The 17200-nt window shown below is 49.5% G+C and overlaps 1 protein-coding gene across 1 annotated transcript in view; it reads right to left on the bottom strand.

The window, feature by feature from the left end:
- Window positions 1-17200, bottom strand: part of ME3 (malic enzyme 3) — a 225987-nt gene that overhangs the window by 24841 nt on the left and 183946 nt on the right. Inside the window, exon 7 of the mRNA XM_052661742.1 lies at window positions 1254-1363. Coding sequence (XP_052517702.1) covers window positions 1254-1363 — 110 coding nt within the window. The remainder of the gene's footprint in view (window positions 1-1253; window positions 1364-17200) is intronic.

Raw genomic sequence — 17200 nt, 5'->3', positions numbered from 1 at the left:
GAGAAGGGGACGACAGAGGATGAGATGGCTGGATGGCATCACTGACTCGATAGATGTGAGTTTGAGTGAACTCTGGGAGCCGGCGGTGGACAGGGAGGCCTGGTGTGCTGCAATTCCTGGGGTCACAAAGAGTCGGACATGGCTGAGCGACTGAACTGAACTGAACTGTCTCACTTGGAGAAAAGTTGAGACCTCTTTGGACCTCATCTGCAAGATGCTGGCCCATCTTTAAGTCCCAGGGACCAATACCTGTCCTCTACCAACTTGTTCATATTACCTGACATTTGAAAAGTTCCTCAGTTTGAAAACATCTTGCTTGCCAAACTTCATTTGTTAAATAATAACCTACAAGTCATCAAGGTTTCCATCAGGCTTCATAAAGTACTAGGAACAGCTGGCCATTCTCCTTACTGAGAAATCCTGGATGAGGTGAGATAAGGCCTGAGGGACCACCCCTCCCACTCCAGTGACATGCTGGCCTTGCCACAGCAGGAAGCAAGTGCCTTCAGATACTTCTAGCTCACTGAACAGGGCACCAAGCTGACTCTGAATGAGAAGATGCTCTTGGAGTATTCCAGGGCTCTGGTTATCACTGTGAGAGGCACTTATTCCAGCCAAGTTAAATTGCTGGTGTTTAGTCACTAAGCTGTGCCCGACTCTTTGCAACCCCATGGACTGCAGTCCACCAGGCTCCTCTGTCCATGGGATTTCCCAGATAAGAATACTGGAGTGGGTTGCTATTTCCCCCTCCAGGATATCTTCCTGATCCAGGGGTTGAACTTGCCTCTCCTGCTTGGCAGGCGGATTCTTTACCACTGAGCACAGGGGAAGCCCCCAGCCAAGTTAAGGGAAGGCCTTATCCTGCTTCCCTGACAGTGATACACCTTATGTTCAGAAACTCCAAGAGTGAGTTGTGGCTGGGGAAGGCCATTTTTATGGTGGCTGATGCTAATCATAGCATTGTTGAAAATATCTTTCGTGTCCCTAATCACCTAATTCTTGTTTTCCTCTGAAACAGTAATGTTGTACATTTTACAGGTGAGGAAACTGAGGCTTAGCAAAGCTAGAGGATGTGCCGAAGGTCACAGAGCTAAGAATTAGCCAAGTGGGAGTAAAATCTAGGTATACTGCTCTGTTTTCAACAGCTGCTGGCGGTAAACTGGCTCTCAGGGGGCCCCGCCCCACCCTGGCAGCCAGGTGAGCCTTGTGAGGCCTCAACCCGAGCGGCTTTGTCAGGCTGGGTGGAAACCTACCTTGGATGTCATCGTTGAACATGCAGTACTTGCCGCGGTATTTGTTGAGAAGGCGGAAGGCGTTGGCATTGGCAAAGTCCTCAAACTGGATGAGGCAGTTTATTCCAAACCTGTGGGGAGGGAGAGGAAGGGGCACGTGATTGCCTCCTCGAGCTGGTCCCTGGCAGATGTCAGCCTGCCCTGGGGAGGGGGAGGTGCAGGCCAGGGGCCGAGGGCACGGCTTACTCTCGCGGTGTGTGCCACGTGGCGGGCTCCTGGACTTCTGGCTCTGCCCGCCCCACTAGGGAGGAGGATGGGGAAGGCAGAGGGTATGTATGGGACCAGCTGGAGGCCAGCCAAGCCCATATCATTGTCTCTAATGTGGGCTGGTGGGCTTCCCTGGTGGCTCAGTGGTAAAGAATCCGCCTGCCAATGCAGGAGACACGGGTTTGATCCCTGGGTCGGGAAGATCCCCTGGAGGAGGAAATGGCAACCTACTCCAGGATTCTTGCCTAGAGAATCCCATGGACAGAGGAGCCAGCCTGGCAGGCTACAGTCCACGGGACTGCAAAGAGTCAGACACGTTTGAACGACTAAGCATGCTGCCTTATTTAAAATCTACACTAGAACTGCCTCGTAGGTTTCAAGGTCAGAAAGAAGGTTGTGTTTCCTAAAAAATGACCGGCCTGGTGACCCGTGCTTCCTGTTTGCGCTGTGTGTCAGGAAGCCGAGAGCTGACTTCTGCCCTTTATGGCCGGTTCCGTCAGCCGAGGCTCCCTGCACGTGCCTTCTCCTGACTCCATTCTGGCTCTTGGATCCTGCTTTTTTGCGTTGTATTGTGTCTTCTTGGAGTCTTTCTGGAAGCAAGTGTGATGTGAATTATTAAAAATGACTTAATCCATGAGCCAAAAGAGATGTCATCTCATGGGTCAATTTGTGACTGACAGCATCTGCAGTCATGTTCATTGAGAAAAAAATGCCCTGACTGATCTGTATTGGGGTGTCTGGGCACGAGGGCAGGAGAAATGCCTGCTAGTCCCAGTCGTGTGAACTGCAGGCCTGGGATCAGCTTGGGACCAGCTGTGGAAAGAAAGATGTCTGCCCTTGCAACTGGGCACACGTGGTGGGCGTCCTGTGTTGTGGAGGCGTGTGTCTGATGAGGCTGGGGGCTGTGCAGGGGGTGGAACACCAAAGTGGCCCAGAACACACTGTTTCCAACCTCAGAATTCTGTGCATGGCTTATCCTTCTTTTTTTTTTTTTTTCCAGAATATTTACCCACTTTATTAAGGAAATGGCAACCCACTCCAGTGTTCTTGCCTGGAGAATCCCAGGGACGGGGGAGCCTGGTGGGCTGCCGTTTATGGGGTCGCACAGAGTCGGACACAACTGAAGTGACTTAGCAGTTATTAACACATTGTGATTGCTCTACATTTTATCATGCATGCTCAGTCGCTTCAGTCGAGTCCAACTCTTTGTGACCCCATGGACTGTAGCCCATCAGGCTCCTCTGTCCATGGGATTCTGCAGGCAAGATTACTGGAGTGGGTTGCCATGCCCTCCTCCAGGGGATCTTCCCAACCCAGGGATCGAACTCGTGTCTCTTGCTACATTTGTGGGTGACTTCTCCAGCACTACCACCACCTGGGAAGCCCACATTTTACCATCTTACGCAGAAAATACTGGAAATACAAGCTACTTTGTAAAACCAAAGACAAACATTGAAGCCAAAGATAAGCTATGCTTTACACAATAGACCCTTATCCTGTGGCTAGTATTAAATCTTAAATACCTACTTCTTTTGTTAAAATGATTAACCTACATACTCCTTAATTACATCCGCATTACAAGCACCAGTAATTTTCAGAAACTGTTTCTAGAGGCTTGTTCTAAAAGGAGGTGCACAACCAGAAAAGGGAGAAAGCAAAAATAAGCACAGTAGAAATGTGTGCTCCTACCGCGGTCCTTCCAGAAGCTTAGTGAGTCAGGGCTGTTGATGGGGGGTCTGGAGACAGGTTCATGTTACTGAGCTGAAATGGAGAGGCGGTCACTTGCCACAGTCCGTCAGGAGGGTCAGGAGGGTCAGGAGGCTGGCGGGCCTGACCTGGCGCGGCCACTGCGACCGAGTGGTCTTATGCCTGTCACTTCTGTGTTATGCCTCAGCTTCCTGTCAACAGGCACCATAATACCCATCTGGCCAACTCTGGTGGGCTGTTGTGAGGGTTCAAAGCTGGGGGTGATTTTTTATTCGCTCACTTTTGGCTGTGGTGGGTCTTTGCTGCTCTTTTGGCTGTGTTGGGTCTAGTTGCGGTGGGCGGGGGCTTCTCTAGTCGGTGTTCGGGCTTCACACTGTGCGGGCCTCTCCTGTTGCAGAGCGTGGGGTCTGCAGCCTGGGCCTGGTGGCTGTGGCACTCAGGCTCGGCTTCCGCGTGGCATGTGGGATCTTCCCGGACCAGGGATTGCACCCGTGTCTCCTGCACTGGGAGGCAGATTCTTAACCACTGAGCCACCAGGGGAGCCCTGGGGGCGATTTTTGTCTTTTTATTAATTTTTTTTGATCTTTGGCCACACTATGCGACTGGCAGGATCTCGGTTTCCCAAGGGGGAACTGAGGTCCCTGTAGGCGATTTTTACACTGTAAGGTGCTAAACGTGTGTCACCCTGACCACAATTCTTATTTCCCGTCACAGAGCAAGTGCTGGTGGGGGCAGGGGTGGGGAGCTAGCCACGTCTCCTGACTCACCATCCCTCTTCTCCTTGTACAATGAGTATAAATGGTTTTTTCAAAAAAAGCCCTTTGCTGCATAATTATAATGCTATACTCGCCAAACCAAAATTTACTGTGAATTTTTGCTCAGGGTGTGAATTTCAAGTATTTGGATGGGGACTGGGGAACAGAATGTCTTTGGTGGCTGGTGACATTTTGATATATAGCGTCCTCACAAGACTCCCAGTGTTGCTCCCCCACTAGCCTGGAGCTAAAATGCCGAAAAGGTCAAACGGCGAAACACTGTGATGCACGTTCTCCTTTCTCGCCCATCTCTCTTTCACACACACAAACACAATCTGACCTTTAAGCAACGCCCCTCTTAGGTTAAAAAAATAAGGCAAGGATTAGAAATAAATGCCTGGGTTCAGTACATTATTGCTCTTTCATGTCAGATTCAGTGTCACATAAAAGAATCTTCCCAGGCAGTAATCTGATGAGATATAGGGTAAAATCTCATTTATTCAGGTCACTTTAATCTAACTTGGAATTGGGCAAAAGGCTATGTGAATTGCCCAGCCAGTAAACTAGTTTCAGAGTTCCTGGACCTCCTTGGATTTAAGGGCCTCCAGGGACCCTGTCCACCGAGGATACCATCCCCATGGCTGCTCCCTGGACCTTTCGTCACCAGGAGCGACTTCCACACTGCCTGGATCAGCCTCTGACCACGGCCTTTCCTCCCACCTCGCTCACTGCCACTATGCCTGTTCTTCATCTCCAGTGAGACCTGTGGACCTGTCACCATTTCCCCCCAGTCCTTCAGTAGTTGCGGCACATAGGGTTAGTCACTGTGCGGTATGGGGGAATCTTAGTTGCCTCACCAAGGATCGAACCTGCGTCCCCCACATTGCAAGGCAGATTCTTAACCACGGAAACATCAGGGAAGTCCCCTGCCAACTCATGAAACTGATTAAAAGCCAATTAAGAACAAAAATACAGTTTCAAAGTGAAGATTTAAAAAGCTTAAGTGGCAAAAGCACGTCTCTCAATTCCTTCATGTAGATCCAAATACAGGTAATGAATGGACCATCACACCAATTTCAATGTTAATGATAATATTCATTAAAATATTTCTACCAACAGCAGCAGTGACAAAAACAACTAATGGTTACAGATGGAGCTGGGCATCTGGTTGAGTTCTTTAGAAGGGAAGGTGGAAGGTGAAGTCGCTCAGTCGTGTCCGACTCTTGCGACCCCGTGGACTTCTCCAGGCTTCTCCGTCCATGGGATTCTCCAGGCAAGAATACTGGAGTGGGTTACCATTTCCTTCTCCAGGGGATCTTCCCGACCTAGGGATCGAACCCGGGTCTCTCGCATTGGAGGCAGACGCTTTAACCTCTGAGCCACCAGGGAAGCCCTCTTTAGAAGCATTATCTCAACTAATCTTCCCATGACCATATGTGGTAAGTGTCCTTTCAGAGAAGCAACTCTGAGCTACAGGATGGTCAGTTACTTGCCCCAGGGCTATTTATTCTCCTGCAATTGAAAAGTGGTGGAGCTGCAATCTGAACCTGGCTCTTTCTGACTCCAGAACTTAGTTTAGATTTCACAGCAATATGATTTTTGTAAAAGATAAAGTAGATGTTAGATTTCTTTGGACACTGAACTGGGAAACAGGAAAATCATGTTCTCCTTCTGACATAAACTCCGAGTTTTGGGTGAATTCCTTTCTCTCTGGGTCTCAGTTTCTGCTCTGAGAGCCTCAGGGGAAGAAGTAGGAGCTACTTAACATAGGGTTGGAATAGATACACTAGAAGCTTCTCTCAGATAGATGGTTAAGTCCATTGTGGGGTAGTCTGACCATTCCTGCTGAGGGTCACATGTGACAGGAACACCAGTGTTCCTGAGTCTTTTTTGAGCTGACTCAGAGCAGACCATCCGAGTGAGCAGGCCTGAGGCAGCCACCACCCAGGTCGTAGGGCTGGGGTTGCAGCAGCCCCTCCAAGGGCCCCCCGCTCAGACCCCCTGCTCAAGGCCCCGGGCAGTTTCCTGATTTCGGTGCTAGCGGCGTGTCACTGGCCTTCCACCTTGCCAGAAGCTGGCCCTCACTGGGGAGGTGGTGGTGTGTCTGTCCCCTTCTGCACTTGTGAACTCTTCACCCTGAAGCCCTGGCAGGGACTGAGGAACATCTGATGCTTCTCAGTGGAGAATTCCTGCGATGGAGAAACAGGCGCATCCCCAAGCCACACACAGAGCCGCCCAGACAACTCCACCCTGGGGACTTCGCTGGGAAAGGGCCTTGGCGCTGCCAGGGAAGGCACGCTAAGGCCGGGGCTCATTTAAAGACACAAGGCTGATGGGTGGATGTTACAAGCATTTTCCCCTCCAGCCCTCAGGCAAGAGGAAGGCTAAAAATGGCAGCTTGTGGCTGGGAGCCCTAGGGAGCTGAATGCAACAGTGAGAGGGGACCACGACGGGGCCCACCGAGCTGGGGACCTGCTATCTGGGCTGCGGGGTCAGGAGATTCTCAGGTGGCTGCTCCTCCCCTGCAGCCAGCCAACCAAAGTCAGCTGGAGAGATGTGGTGAAAGCCAAACATTCCAGGGGCTGCAGACCCGGTTTCTTTGCCCCGTAGGTCAGGACCTGCCATTCTTTCAAACACCTGGGTCTGACCTCTTTTGGGCCTGAACAAACACAGGGGACCTGGGAAGAGCAGGTGGATTTGCTCAGCCTGTCCCCAAACAGAATGACTAAAACCTACCCCTCACATTTCCATGGGAGCCCATTCCATGCCCTAACAAAGCACACACACAAGACTCCCCAGTGGCGTGCCCTCGGATGACATCAGTTACTCACGGGGGAAAGCTATTTCTTCTGTTTATTTTGTCCTTCCAGGAATGAGAGCGGACAGAATCACGAAAACACTAGATCTTGGTTTCTATTTTATCCAATCCATTAAATTCTAGTCCCTTGAGTTGCTCTCAGAAAGAGGTTACATGGCTCAGTCTGTCTGGGAAACTCTGAATGTTCATGTAACATGTACAATGTATTATATTAAAGGCTCTGAAAAGTGCTGCATCAAGACACCTGTTTAACTCAGCATATTCTAAACATATTTCACTAGAGACCTTACCCTTCTGGTGCAGCTTGACAGACATAGTTCTCTGCAGAAAGAACTCTGTACTGGGGTTGAGGGGTGTGTGTGGAGGTGAGTGGATTCAAGGGAAGGCCATCTCTCCCTGGGATTCCTGCAGTTGTTACTTCTGGTCAGGGTCCTATAATAATGGATCTCACCTCCAGCCTTATTCCCCTCCTGCCAATCCATCTACTCTATCTTTCTAAACACAAATCCTTGCACACCATTTCTGTTCTGAAAATCCTTACAGGACCCCACTGCCTTTGTGTTCAGACTCCTGAAATGGCATTCACTCGGTCCCAACCTTAATGATCACCCCTGCTCATGTCTTCCAGCACTGTGGGCATATTTTGCTGCTTCCCAACCACTGTGGGCCCTTGCACTGTTTCATATCTTTGCTCAGAGGCCTAGGAGACCTCCTTTTATCCTGGCCAACTCCTACTTAAACGTTGAGGCCCTTATGAAAGGTCATGTCTTCGAGGAAGCCTCCCCTGATCCAGCAATTTCCTTATCCGGGGTGGCAGTAACTCTTCTGTGTCTGGGCTGCCTTGCTACACTGGGCACATCTGTTAGCATGCATCACACTGCATCACAATTATTTACAGAGATTTCTATTTTAATTAGTAAAGGAATGTGTTGGGCAGAGGGTCCTCCTTGTGCCAGCAACTCTCCCGGGTATGACAGAAACATTGAGTTCAGCAGACATGTCTAAGGGGCCCACTGTGAACCAGGGACTGTCTTCCCTGCTAGATGACCAAGGCAAGTTCAAGAATTTCAAGTTTGATGGGGACACAAGAAAGTGAAAAAAAGCAGTGGTGACATCCTTCGACAAGGGCAATAATGAAGGTATGTGCTGGGAACGTGGGAAGCCTCAAAGGGAGCAGACAGCTGTGCTGGGGAGGCAGGGAGGGCTTCCAACAGCAGATCTGGAGGTGCGCCCCAGGGCAGGGCAGAGGTTCCTGGCAGACGGGGCAGGTGGGGTGGGGCGGGGGGGAGGGCGAAGGGCGCCTCAGGCAGAGGAACAGTACTCGTTTGTGCAGGGGTGGGGGTGGGGGGGGGCGAGGGGGCTTCCTGGAGCTAAAGGAGCTACCCAGAGCTGGAGCTCGGGAGGGGTGAGGACGGGGAGGCTTGGGGGGCGGCGGGGCTGGCTGGACTCTAGGGGCCGCCCTTTACACGCCTGTGGAAAGAGCCTGGACCGTCTGGGGGCAGTGAGGCCCACTGAGGGGCTGCAGGCAGGAGACAGTGGCTGCTGTTAGGACATTCGAGCGGGTGTTGGATGGACAGCTGGGCGGCTCAGGTCACGGGGCTGGGCGGGGGTCTCGGGCAGAGCGTGTGTGCGGAACGGGGAGCTAGGCCGAGGACGGAGCCCCGGGCGCAGCTGCAGCCGGGGAGCAGCAGGGTGAGCGGGGGCTGGCAAGGTGGAAGGGGCCTGCAGAGCAGCTGCCGGGCTGGGGGTGAAGCTCGGATGACCCCGTGCACTCTGCCAGAGCACGTTCAGCAGGGAGGTGGCGGGGGAGACGTTCTGCACCTTCAGGACGAGGCTTGGCTACAAACAAGGGCAGGGAGACGGCCCGTGGCGGGTGTGGGACGCAGGGACGGCCTCGGCTTTGATGGGAGGTCTGCGTAAGGGACGGAGGGGCCAGCAAGGAGGGGAGACGCGAGGGGCAATGACGGGGGTCGAGGGCCTGGGGAAACGGGAGGAGGCAGGAGCCAGAGTCCAGCTGAAGAGGGAAGAGGGCACGGTTCCTCCTTCCGGGACCTCACAGCCTCGCCGAGGGCCAGAGACGAAGCTCTGAGCCCGAAGCTCCACCACAGACCCGAAGAGGGGCTGACGCACCCTGCAGGGTGTGGTGGGAAGGGATTCAGCAGGAAGACAGCGAAACGGGTCTGCAGGTGAAGAAACTGGAAACCACAGATTGGAGAAAGGGGGACTATGGCGTCGGAAGACGAAATCCCAGTGGAATGAGGCATGAATGATTACCTTCAAAGACACGAAGGACCATTCTGTGGATGGGGAATGAAGGTAGACTAATCTTTTGTGGCCTTAAGGGAAAAAACAGAGCCGACAGGGGGCGGTCAGAAGACCAGCGATTGCAGGGCCGTACAAGGCAGAGAGCTCTAACGCGGGACGGGAGGAGGCTGTCCCTGGAAGCGATTCCAGGCTCCTCGGAGCTCTGCTGGGCGCTGAGGCTGTGGAAGGGGCTCCAGGCGCCACGGCAGGGGGTGCGAGGGGTGTGCAGGCCCTTCCCTCCCTGGTCCCACGCCGGACGGTCCCCTGGCGTGCCCGGCTCTGGCAGCCAGACTGGCGGGCTCCTGCGGCCCCCGCCCCCCGCTAGCCTGATGGGGGGAAACTCCCCCCTGGAACAGCAGTCACCGGATGCAGCAACTTCCGAGCCCAAGTGCCAGAATAACGTGTCCCTTCCGCGGTCGCTGATCTGAAGGCAGGCCCAGGCCAGGCAGAAAAAAACAAAAACCTCCAGGAACAGTGTGGACTTCCTCCTCAATTTCCCCGTGTGTCTGAGTTCCTGGGCAAACAGGCAAATGGCGCCAGAGAGCCCGGGGCTGGGCAGAGGACGGAGGCTGACCTGCCGACCTCTCGGCCTCTCAGAGGTCAGAGGCCAGACCTGAGTGCTTCCTCCAGAGCACATGGCTCGCTCCCCAGCCTCCTGCTCTTCAAGCCCAGGCGCCTTCCCAGCCACCAGCCCATGGGCGGCCGAGGGCCATGGGCTCTGATCTGCCCAGACTGTATGTTCCAACCATCCTGGGATGACAGGGTGTCCTCCGTGAAGATCCTCCGATTACTCTGGCCCACCCTGATCTCTCTGTCTGGGTGTACTGCCATTGTATCTGTTCCACACAGTCTGTCACACAGCTATGTCTTGGACTTCTAAGCATCTAATGAACTGCCCCTCTCACACGTGTCTTAAGTCACTTCAGTCGCTTTGCAGCCCTATGGACCATAGCCCGCCAGGCTCCTCTGTCCATGAGGATTCTCCAGGCAAGAATACTGGAGTGGGCTGCCGTGCCCTCTCTCATGAAACTGGCTAAATTCTACACTGAATGATGAGAGCCTGGGGTGGAGGACAATAAGGCCACAAAATCCAGTCTGTGTTTGTGGGCTTGTGAAACTGCTGTGAGTCAAAGTCAGAGAGGGGAAGCAGGGCAAGACTAAGCCAGGGTAGGGGACAGCCTCGATCCAGGCAGGCCCGGGGCAGGGTCCCTTGAGGGCAGGGAAGGTGTCTCGCTCCCCTCGTGGTGCTTACTCCCCACGTGGTGCATGACTGCTGAAAAAAGGAGCTGGAACTGACCGCCTCTTCTGCGCCCTGCTCTGAACAAATCTGCTTGAGACATCTGAGTGAGAAGAGCAAACCCACCTGTGGCTGTTTGCCCGGGGCTCTGGGCTTGCCCCGCTCAGCCCTTGCAGGTGAACAAACAGAAGCGTGGATGGTGCCTGCCAGAGAGCACTGCCCTTCCCAGGGTGGCCAGTCACATGTAGCCCATGGGACACCCTGGTCCCTGGGGGCCTGCTCTCCTCTTCCAGAGGCCGCTGTGGCCAAGAATCTTTGTATCACAATAGCTCAGTCCCGTTCCTTTACCCCAGGATCCAAGTCAATGCAAATAAGTCCACAGGCAGGAAAAGGCTTTCCAGTGAGGCTGGGAGAGCCGGCAGGAGAGAATGGAGAAAAATACCACCAAGTGTGGAGTCAGATGCATTTGGGGTGGGCCTAGATTCTTCCTTTTCTAGCTGGTGATTTTGGACAAGTTACTGAACTTTTCTGAATCTCAGTATCTTTATCTCTCAAGGTTGCTGTGATAATTAAAAGTCAAGCACCCAGTACAGAGAAAATTCTTTAGAAAAGTGAGTTGCTAGCTCTTTCCTACGAAGAAAGTCATAACTTTTAACTCCATCTAAATGTCCCAGGTGTTTGATTACCATATTCTCCCATCAACCTCAACTGACACTGCAGGCAAAGCCATTAACTAGGCGGGTGTTAAATCTACACAAACTCAGCAATAATTATTTAAGCATATTTCTATCTTTCCCCAGTCAATTAAAAACTTCTTGAGAGACAAAGGATTAATTTCCAAAATATACAAGCAGCTCATATGACTCAATACCAGAAAAACAACCCAATCAAAAAGTGGGAAAAAGACCTAAACAGACATTTCTCCAAAGAAGACCTACAGATGGTTAATAATCACATGAAAAGATGCTCAACTTTGCTCATTACTTGAGAAATGCAAATCAAAACTACAATGAGATATCACCTCACACCGGTCAGAATGGCTTTCATCAAAAAGTCTACAAACAATAAATGCTGGAGAGGGTGTGGAGAAAAGGAAACCTTTGCACTGTTGATGAGAATGTAATTTGATAGAGCCACTACGGAAGACGGTATGGAGAGTCCTTAAAAAACTAGGAATAAAACCACCATATGACCCAGCAATCCCACTCCTAGGCATATACCCCAAGGAAACCAAAACTGAAAGAGACATCTCTATCCCATTGTTCACTGCAGCACTATTTATAATAGCTAAACATGGAAGCAACCTAGATGTCCATTGACAGACGAATGGATAAAGAAGTTGTGGTACATATACACAATGGAATATTACTCAGCCATAAGAAGGAACACATTTGAGTCAGTTCTAATGAGGTGAATGGATGAACCTAGAACCTATTATATAGAGTGAAGTGAGTCAGAAAGAGAAAGATAAATGACATATATGTGCAATCTACAAAAATAGTACTGAAGAATTTACTTACAGGGGAGCAATGGAGAAACAGACACAGAGAATAGACTTGTGGACGTGAGGAGAAGGGAGGGGAGGGTGAGATGTATGGAGAGAGTAACATGGAAACTTACGTTACCATATGTAAAATAGATAGCCAACAGGAATTTGCTGTATGGCTCAGGAAACAGGGGGTCTGTATCAACTTAGAGGGGTGGGGTGGGGAGGGAGATGGGAAGGAGCTTCAAAAGGGAGGGGATATATGTATACCTATGGCTGTTGAGGTTTGACAGAAAATAGCAAAATTCTATAAAGCAATTATCCCTCAGTAAAAAATAAATTAACTTAAAAAAAACTCCTTGAGAGCAAAGTGTATTTCTGACTTACCGCTATGTTCAATAAATATCTGTCTATTAAATGAATTAATGTATGGGCAAATATATGAATAAATAGATAAAAGAGTAGTTGAATGCTGCCTTGAACTGTTTTCTGATTATTTTATGTGTCCATATTACAGTCTCAAGGGAGAATTGAACTCTAAGCAGGTCATTTCTTTGTACTGGCCACACTCTGGGACACAGTGAAGACATGACAACTACAGGCTAAATGGGAACCTGGAAGAGATTTCATGGATGATGTGAATGAGAGCAAGCAACTGGTAAGCTTCCCCTCATTTCCCACTTATTTTGTTATTATCTGACTGTGGGGAGAGAATTTTCTTTCTGGGTCTCAGTTTCTCCACCTATAAAGTGATGAAGTTGGATCAGAGAAGGTCGTTTCTTGCTCAGGTATTCTAAGATTGTGAGACTACAGCCCTAGGGAGGGCCAGGTGGGAAGATAAGACACAGATTGCACTGCAAAAGGCATTCCTAAAATTCAGTGTGCATGAAAACACTGAGCAGTGACTGTCTCAGCTAAGAGGGACTCAGTGAGTGAAAGCTCCTTGAAACATTACAATCAGGATTTAGAGCTAACATTAATGCTCTTTACAATCTTTCAAAATTAAAACCTTGAAACTTTGTCTGTAGCCTGGATGCCCTAAGCTGAGGGTTTTTCCTTTGTATTGTTTAAAACCACCAGAAGCTTGGAGCCAGAGGCTCAGTTTTTCCCCTGGGGCCCGACAGCACTGGCTGGGTTTGCAGCTTGTAGAGAGGCCTGCAGGGGACATCAGTCCCGGTGAAGGACGGGGCAACTAGTCCACTAGGCATTCGGCAGTTAAGAAGGAAGAACTGAGAAATGCCACCCAAGACCCAGATGCTGGGGAATTTTCCCCACCATCAAAAAGGAAAATGATAACTGATGTAATAGAAGCGGTATAATTATATTGCAATATAGTACTGTATCAAGTCAACAGGCTGTATGCCTTAAACTTATACAATGCTACACTTCAATTATAATTCAATAAAAAGAGAAAATAAAAAAGAGGGCGCCTCCCTTGCTGAGGGTGGCTAGAGAGTCTGGAAAATGGGAGTTGATGGCTGATGCCTCCATCGCCTCCCTGATGTTGAGAATGGGTGGGTCATTAACGCTGCCTTAGAACAAGGTGGAGAGAGGAGACACGGATATGGGAAGCACTGATAGACTGGTTTCCACAGACCGTCCTCCCCTTTGTCCTCCTTGCCCGCTGCATCAAGGAGGTGTCTGGAGTAGGTTGGACAGTCTTTTCTTTCATGTAGAAGAAAAAGCACAGAGATTCTCCAAGTCAGAGAGTAGGTTCTGGAGCTAGACCACCTGGGTCACAGCTTGGCTTCACCACTGTTAGAGGTGTGACCTTGGACAAGATCCCTAACTGCTCTGTACCCCGGTTTCCCTGTCTGTAAAGGGTGCCCTCATTCAATAAATGTTTATTGAGAGTCCATGCTGTAACTAGGCATCATTCCAAGCGCTTGAGATACAGCAGTGAACCTGAGACAAGGATCTCTCCCTGGAACTTATATTTTAGTGGGACAGGACAATAACTGTATCTACTTACTAGGATTATTTTGAGTATTACATGACTTGATGTATGTGAGTGACTTTATCGTCCGCAGAAGCCTAGATCAGACTAACACTCACTTTACCAGAAGGTGAAGCCTGGAATGCTTGCTTGCTCCTTTGCTTTTTTAGTTTTTAAAAAACACAAGGAACTGTCTTTGAGAAAGAATTGCTGCTTAACTCATTATTTTAAAAGAAATCCATTGCTTTTCCTAATTTCAAAAGAAATGCCTGCACACAATCAAACATCATAGAAATGACTGACAGCGAAAATCCTGGCAACCTCATGCTCTGACTAGTCACTGTTAATGGCCTGATGCATGTACATGCAGATATTTTTTTCCTTTATGTAACTTACCTTTTTTTTTAAAAAAATTATTTACTTCTGGCTGTGCTGACTTTGTGTTGCTGTGGGCAGGCTTTCTGTAACTGCAACAAGCAGGGGCTACCCTCTAGTTGCAGCGTGCGGACCTGTGGCACTGGCCTCTCTGGTGGGGCACAGGCTCTTGGGCTTCAGCAGTTGCGGCACAAGGCTCAGGGGTTGCAGCTCTTCGGATCCAGAGCGCGGGCTCGTTACTTGGGGCAAACGGGCTCAGCCGCCTTGAGGCATGTGGGGTCTTCCCAGACCAGAGACTGAACCGGTGTTCCCTGCATTGCAAGGCTGATTCCTGACCGCTGGACCACCAGAGCAGACCCCATCACTTATCCTGACGGAAGCATTTGCTTTCGGGATTATGCCCTCCCCCATTTCATTAGGCTCAAACACATTAAAAATCAATGTGCTTGAGCCTAACAAAATGAACGCAGTAGAGTAAGAAGGGACCGCATGATATGCGTGTGTGAATGCGTGAGACATGGAGAAGGAGACACGAAGACAAAATGAGAGCAAATGTGCCACGGGGGTGGGGTTGCCTAGAACTGCAACATCCCCTCTGGCGTGCGATGATGGGGCTCAGATTTGGGCGCTCCAGTCTTCTCTATCCTTTCTTTCCCTTAAGAGAAAGGCTCTTTTCATCAACGGTAACTCAGAAAAAAAAAGTCTTTCCTGAGTAGAACACCTGGTTTCCCAACTCTTTTTGGATCGCCAGCAGTAGGAAAGAAGGGTCTCTGAAATGCCCGCAGGCCGTGATTTTTAAAGATTTGAGTTTTCTGGTGGAGCTTGAGCTAACACTAGTGCACTCTGCTGAATTTCTGTGACTCTGTTGTTCCTTTTCAGAAGTTTGAGCTGTTTCTTTTTCATATCTCCTTGCCATTTCTTAAAGTACTGTGTACTTTCCCTATTACTTCATTCTTGTAAAACATATCTCTTTATTACATCTCAGTGTAGCCACTTTACAGCCTCTCAGAATGTTCCTCTCCTTGGGGTTCTAATTCTTCCATTAGTTTCTGATCTTCCCCACATGGTGGCTTGTTTCTGTGTGGCTTACTGTGAACCATGAATTTACTTCACTAGAAATTGTTTCTTTCCTTCAAGGAGTTCTACACAGCATGGGTGGTGGGCGTGTCACTACAGAGAAGTTTGCTTTCCCTCTGCCAGGTCCTTCAGCCGTGTCACTGGTAGGGACACTTTCATACCCATTTCTTAACTTGGGAATTTCTGCATCATGTGGACATTATAACTGTGGATTCTCAATTCCACATGTAGTGAGACTCAGTTTGCTTTCTTCCAAGAGACATTCCTCTCCTCCCTACGTCACCCCAACCCCCAGCTCCTGTTATTCCCCTGGGATTGGTGAGCAGATCCTATTTCTTCTTCATGGAAGGTCCAACCATTCAAACCTTGCAGTTTTCTGCATCTCAGTTCCAATGTTCTGCCTTGTATAGGCCTCAGTACTTGACCCCACCTGAGTGTGTGGACTCATCTCCAGGTCTGAATAATGAGAAGAAAACAGCCGTGAAAACGGACGGATTTTCAAGGCTGGGGAAAGAGCAAGCATGAAGGCTCTGCAGCTGTAACAGACACGACCTGTGGAAGGAGGAGCAGGAGGGTCGGTGTGGCCGCAGCTGAGGGAGCAAGGGAGGGTGGAGGGGGACGACGTCATCAAAGGCTTCCTTCCAACATCCAAGAGCAAAACACAAGGGATGCTATACGTGTGGTCCCTGAAGAAGTCAGTATCAGTGGGCTGACCTTAAAATTCAGTGATTTTCTATCCTTGGGCAAGTTTCCGGTTCTCATTTCTGTACTGAGAAATGTGTCCCACAGAACATTTTCAGTTCTGCATGGGGCAAAGCTCTCAGAATGGTGGGTCTGTAAGGCCCACCCCTTAGAAAGGTAATCCCTAAGAAAAGCAATGCCAAAGAATGCTCAAACTACTGCACAATTGCACTCATCTCACACACTAGTAAAGTAACACTCAAAATTTTCCAAGCCAGGCTTCAACAGTATGTGAACTGTGAAATTCCAGATGTTCAAGCTGGATTTAGAAAAGGCAGAGGAACCAGAGATCAAATTGCCAACATCTGCTGGATCATCGAAAAAACAAAAGAGTTCCAGAAAAACATCTATTTCTGCTTTATTGACTATGCCAAAGCCTTTGACTGTGTGGATCACAATAAACTGGGGAAAATTCTGAAAGAGATGGGAATACCAGACCACCTGACCTGCCTCTTGAGAAACCTGTATGCAGGTCAGGAAGCAACAGTTAGAACTGGACATGGAACAACAGACTGGTTCCAAATAGGAAAAGGAGTACGTCAAGGCTGTATATTGTCACCCTGCTTATTTAACTTCTATGCAGAGTACATCATGAGAAACGCTGGGCTGGAAGAAACAAGCAGGAATCAAGATTGCAGGGAGAAATATCAATAACCTCAGATATGCAGATGACACCACCCTTATGGCAGAAAGTGAAGAAGAACTAAAGAGCCTCTTGATGAAACTGAAAGAGGAGAGTGAAAAAGTTGGCTTAAAGCTCAACATTCAGAAAACGAAGATCATGGCATCCGGTCCCATCACTTCATGGGAAATTGATGGGGAAACAGTGGAAACAGTGTCAGACTTTATTTTTTTGGGCTCCAAAATCACTGCAAATGGTGATTGCAGCCATGAAATTAAAAGACGCTTACTCCTTGGAAGAAAAGTTATGACCAACCTAGACAGCATATTAAAAAGCAGAGACATTACTTCGCCAACAAAGGTCCATCTAGTTAAGGCTATGGTTTTTCCAGTGGTCATGTATGGATGTGAGAGTTGGACTATAAAGAAGGCTGAGTGCCAAAGAATTGCTGCTTTTGAACTGTGGTGTTGAAGAAGACTCTTGAGAGTCCCTTGGACCACAAGGAGATCCAACCAGTCCATCCTAAAGGAAATGAGTCCTGAATATTCATTGGAAGGACTGATGTTGAAGCTGAAACTCCAATACTTTGGCCACCTGATGGGAAGAACTGACTCATTGGAAAAGACCCTGATGCTGGGAAAGA

Source organism: Budorcas taxicolor, chromosome 25 (assembly GCF_023091745.1).
Source record: "Budorcas taxicolor isolate Tak-1 chromosome 25, Takin1.1, whole genome shotgun sequence".
In the NCBI taxonomy this organism is placed as follows: domain Eukaryota; kingdom Metazoa; phylum Chordata; class Mammalia; order Artiodactyla; family Bovidae; genus Budorcas; species Budorcas taxicolor.
This window is presented reverse-complemented; position numbering and strand designations above follow the sequence as displayed.